At 42.5% G+C, this 3,997-nt stretch overlaps 1 protein-coding gene across 1 annotated transcript in view; it reads right to left on the minus strand.

Moving 5' to 3' along the window:
* atrn (attractin) overlaps window positions 1-3,997 on the minus strand; it is a 397,885-nt gene that overhangs the window by 195,977 nt on the left and 197,911 nt on the right. The window contains exon 21 of the mRNA XM_043706341.1: window positions 2,058-2,151. Coding sequence (XP_043562276.1) covers window positions 2,058-2,151 — 94 coding nt within the window. The remainder of the gene's footprint in view (window positions 1-2,057; window positions 2,152-3,997) is intronic.

The following is a 3,997-nucleotide window of genomic DNA, read 5'->3' on the forward strand; positions in this document are numbered from 1 at the left end:
GGTCTGAGGGCGGAGGTGCGGGATGTGTACGAGATGTGTTGGAGGGCATCTTTAACCACGTGGGAAGGGAAATTGCGGTCTCTAAAGAAGGAGACCATCTGGTGTGTTCTGTGGTGGAACTGGTCCTCCTGGGAGCAGATCAGGCGGAGGTGGAGGAATTGGGAATACGGGATGGCATTTTTGCAAGAGGTCGGGTGGGAAGAGGAGTAATCCAGGTAGCTGTGTAAAAAATGGTTTGTAAAAAATGTCAGTGTCAAGTCGGTCATCATGAATGGAGATGGAGAGGTCCAGGAAGGGGAGGGAGGTGTCAGAGATGGTCCAGGTAAATTTAAGGTCAGAGTGGAATGTGTTGGTGAAGTTGATGAATTGCTCAACCGCCTCGCGGGAGCACGAGGTGGCGCCAATGCAGTCATCAATGTAGCGGAGGAAGAGGTAGGGAGTGCCAAGATTCCAAGTCTGACCTCTCACAAATACACCCATTGGAAGAAATCAAGAGGAAATCCACTCCCTGCAGGAGTAGCGCAGAAGGTCAGGACATGTGCTTTTTTAACATTCACTTCCACACTTCAGAGGTTAAAGATCCTAAAGCTACTTTGATAATGACGGAAGAAGGATAAACGAAAGCTCAGTGAAAAGGAGAGTGCGTTAGGCGATGAGGTGGCAGGGTCTCGGTTATGTGGATGGGTGAGGGGTAAGGATGTCAGGTAATGAAGGGGATAGGTTATCAGATGGGTGAGTAAGTAAGGTACCAGTGAAGTTGATGCACGTTTCGGATGAGTCACAGGGTGTCATCCATCAGTGTTGTGTTCGGTTGGGTCAACCAAAAAGGTTGAGGTTGTCAAAGTTGAGGTTGTCAAAGTTGAGGTTCAGATGGTGACTCTGGGGTTCAGTTTAATCATTCCTGAAGACTTACAGGCAGCTTTTAATCTTCTAATTTTTCCTGGGTAATTATTAAGCTTACATGAGTTGGAAGCCCTAAGTTATAGGAGTAGAATTAAGCCTTTTGGCATCTTGTGCCTGCTCCCCTATTCAATCATGGTTGATATGTCCCTCAATCCCATTCTACTGCCTTCTCCTTGTAACCCTTGACCCCTTTACTAATCAAGGACCTATTTATTCTGTCTTAAGTGCGGTGATTTGGCTGCCACAGATTTTTGTGGCCATGAGTTCCACAGAGTCACTACCCTCTGGCTGAAAATAATTCCTCCTCATCTCAGTTCTAAATGTTCGTCCTTTACTGCATCTGTGCACTTAGTTCCTAGTGTCTCTTCTTAGCGGAAGCATCTTTTTCACATTCACTCTATCCAAAGTCTCTCAGTACTCTGCAAGTTGCAATCAGATCTCTCTCCAAATCTTTCTAAACAGAATCAGAGTCCTCAACTACTTCTCATATGACAAGCCTTTCATCCCAAGGATTATTTTTGTAAACCTCCTCTGAATCCCCTCTAAGGCCAGCACAACCCTCCTTGGATATAGGGCACAAAACTGCGCACAATATTCCAATTGCAGTCTGATCAGAGCCTTATTCAGCCTCGGGAGTACATCCGCGCTCTTGTATTCTAGACCTCTTGAAATGAATGCTCACACCGCATTTGCCTTCCCTTCTGACAGTTAAGAAAATAACTACCTCTGCACGGACCATAAATGTTTTGTTTTAAAAAACATTAACTTTGTCGATTGTGTTCAATCTTTGATCGTTGTGTTGATACTTCTACATCAGACTAAGGCCTTAACATCAAACACAGTGCATAACAGATGCTCAAAACAATGTTGGGATGCGAAGATTAAATAAAGTAACGAAGTATTTAAATGGTGGCAAGAAATGAATTGAATAATATCGTCTTGTATTTTCTATATCGCAGAACAACAGACGCCTGTAGTTTATGAGGAGTTCTTTTTAAATTACTCTCCAAACACTCAATTTGATTGCATTAGCTTGCTCATTAATTGAAAATGTCATGGTCACAAAGTGGAACTGAAATATATGGAAATTTTATAGCAGTCATAAACATGCACCAAAAGCAGTCTGCACATAAAAGGCACTGAATGTAACTTACAGTTGACACTTGTCGCCTTTGATTCCTTTTGTCGTGCAGAAACATCTTCCTGTCTTGGTGTTGCAGATGGTTGCATGTCCATTGCATTTGCAGGCTTAGGGAAGTAGTAAACAGAATAAAAAATGCAATAAGTCAAGAATTACAAAAACAACCATTTGGCTACAATGGAAACAGGCAAATTTTTAAGAGGGCCTTTAGGACCATTCTACATGTACCAAGACAAAGCTTTTATTTATATAGCACCTTTAACGTAATCAAATATGCCTTATCGCTTCACAGCAGCATTAAACTGAAGTACAACACTGAGCCACATGAGAAGATGTTAGGAGAAAGTTAGGATAGCAGATGGTGGAGATCAGAGTCAAACAGTGTGAAGCTGGAAAAGCACAGCAGTCAGGCAGCATCCGAGGAGGAGAGTCGATGTTTTGGATGCTGCCCGTCATTAGAAATGTAGGGGGTCCGGGGGTCCACAGGGGCTGAGAGATATATAGGAGAGGGAGTGGGGCTTAGGGGAAGGCAGCATGGAAGGCGATAGGTAGATGAAGGTGAGGGGTGATGATGATAGGTCAGAGTAGAGGGTGAAGCAGATAGATGCGAACGAAGATGGACAGGTAGGACACTTCAAGAGGGCAGTGCCTTGTTTACAGAGTAAAAAGTGCAAGAGCAGTCACAAGTGTGTCAGAATAGTTGAGTTTTCAAGCAAGAAGGGACAGGATGAGAGTTCTCAGTAGCTGAGTTGTGATTCAGACATAGAGAGAGCTGAGCAATGTTTTCGAAGCGAGAATAAAATTAGAAATAGCCCTCAACCCCAAATTCAGAAAAGTACCTAATGCTGCACTAGTGTGCAAAAGTTCCACTTTTCACACCAACGTAAATCAGTAAATGTCTACATAGTTGTGGGCCATTTTATAAAGGTACTGTTACGACACAGGATAAAACCCTCTGCTAATTTAAACCCAACACAGAAAAGATTTGCCCCATGCTGCAATCTGCAAAAATTCGAGACAGAGAACTATCCCAAAAGTCATTATTTAAAACAATAATTAGCAACTTTAAATTTTTTAAATCTGACCGATAATAATTAACGGAAAACTATTTAGAACTCATTTATCTCAACCAATCTTTTATCTTCCCCTCTACAATACTGGTCTGATCAAAACTCTGATTAATATTGACAGAAAAATTCAAATTTGAAAACCAGCCAGCTGTCGAATCTTCTTTGTATGTTCCTCCGTCAATTTGCTCTCCAGGTCGGTGTCGATGTTTCTTCTGTGCAAACTCCTTCTTTAGACAAGTACCTCTCAGAGTTCTCACTAGCAGCCTACATCGGTTGGTCTTTTGGCAGTTCTCCCCCAACTGTTCAATTTTTTTTCTGGTTTTATACCCCAAAACATTGGATCATTTCATTGGTTCTAATATTGTCAAAATACCAAATTCAAACTTGATTGGAGTTTGGGATCTTGGGGCATAATTTAAACTGATTGGCCAAATTTGAATTTGTTCTTGTCTCATAGTAACCCAGCCAGTGCGAGCATTACATTGTTACCTTGTTCCAGACTCCCTGTGCCTCTAAGTCCTTGCTAGCTTTCAACTTTCTTAAAGGTACAGGACTCCTTATACCTTCATAACAGTATCTAGGTCGAGATTACCACAGTGACAATAGACAATAGACAATAGGTGCAGGAGTAGGCCATTCAGCCCTTCGAGCCTGCACCGCCATTCAATATAATCATGGCTGATCATTCCTAATCAGTATCCTGTTCCTGCCTTATCTCCATAACACTTGATTCCACTATCTTTGAGAGCTCTATCCAACTCCTTCTTAAATGAATCCAGAGAGTGGGCCTCCACTGCCCCTTGTGGCAGAGCATTCCACACAGCCACCACTCTCTGGGTGAAGAAGTTTCTCCTGAGCTCTGTCCTAAATGATCTACCCCGTA

This window comes from Chiloscyllium plagiosum, chromosome 1, assembly GCF_004010195.1.
Source record: "Chiloscyllium plagiosum isolate BGI_BamShark_2017 chromosome 1, ASM401019v2, whole genome shotgun sequence".
Classification (NCBI taxonomy): Eukaryota; Metazoa; Chordata; class Chondrichthyes; order Orectolobiformes; family Hemiscylliidae; genus Chiloscyllium; species Chiloscyllium plagiosum.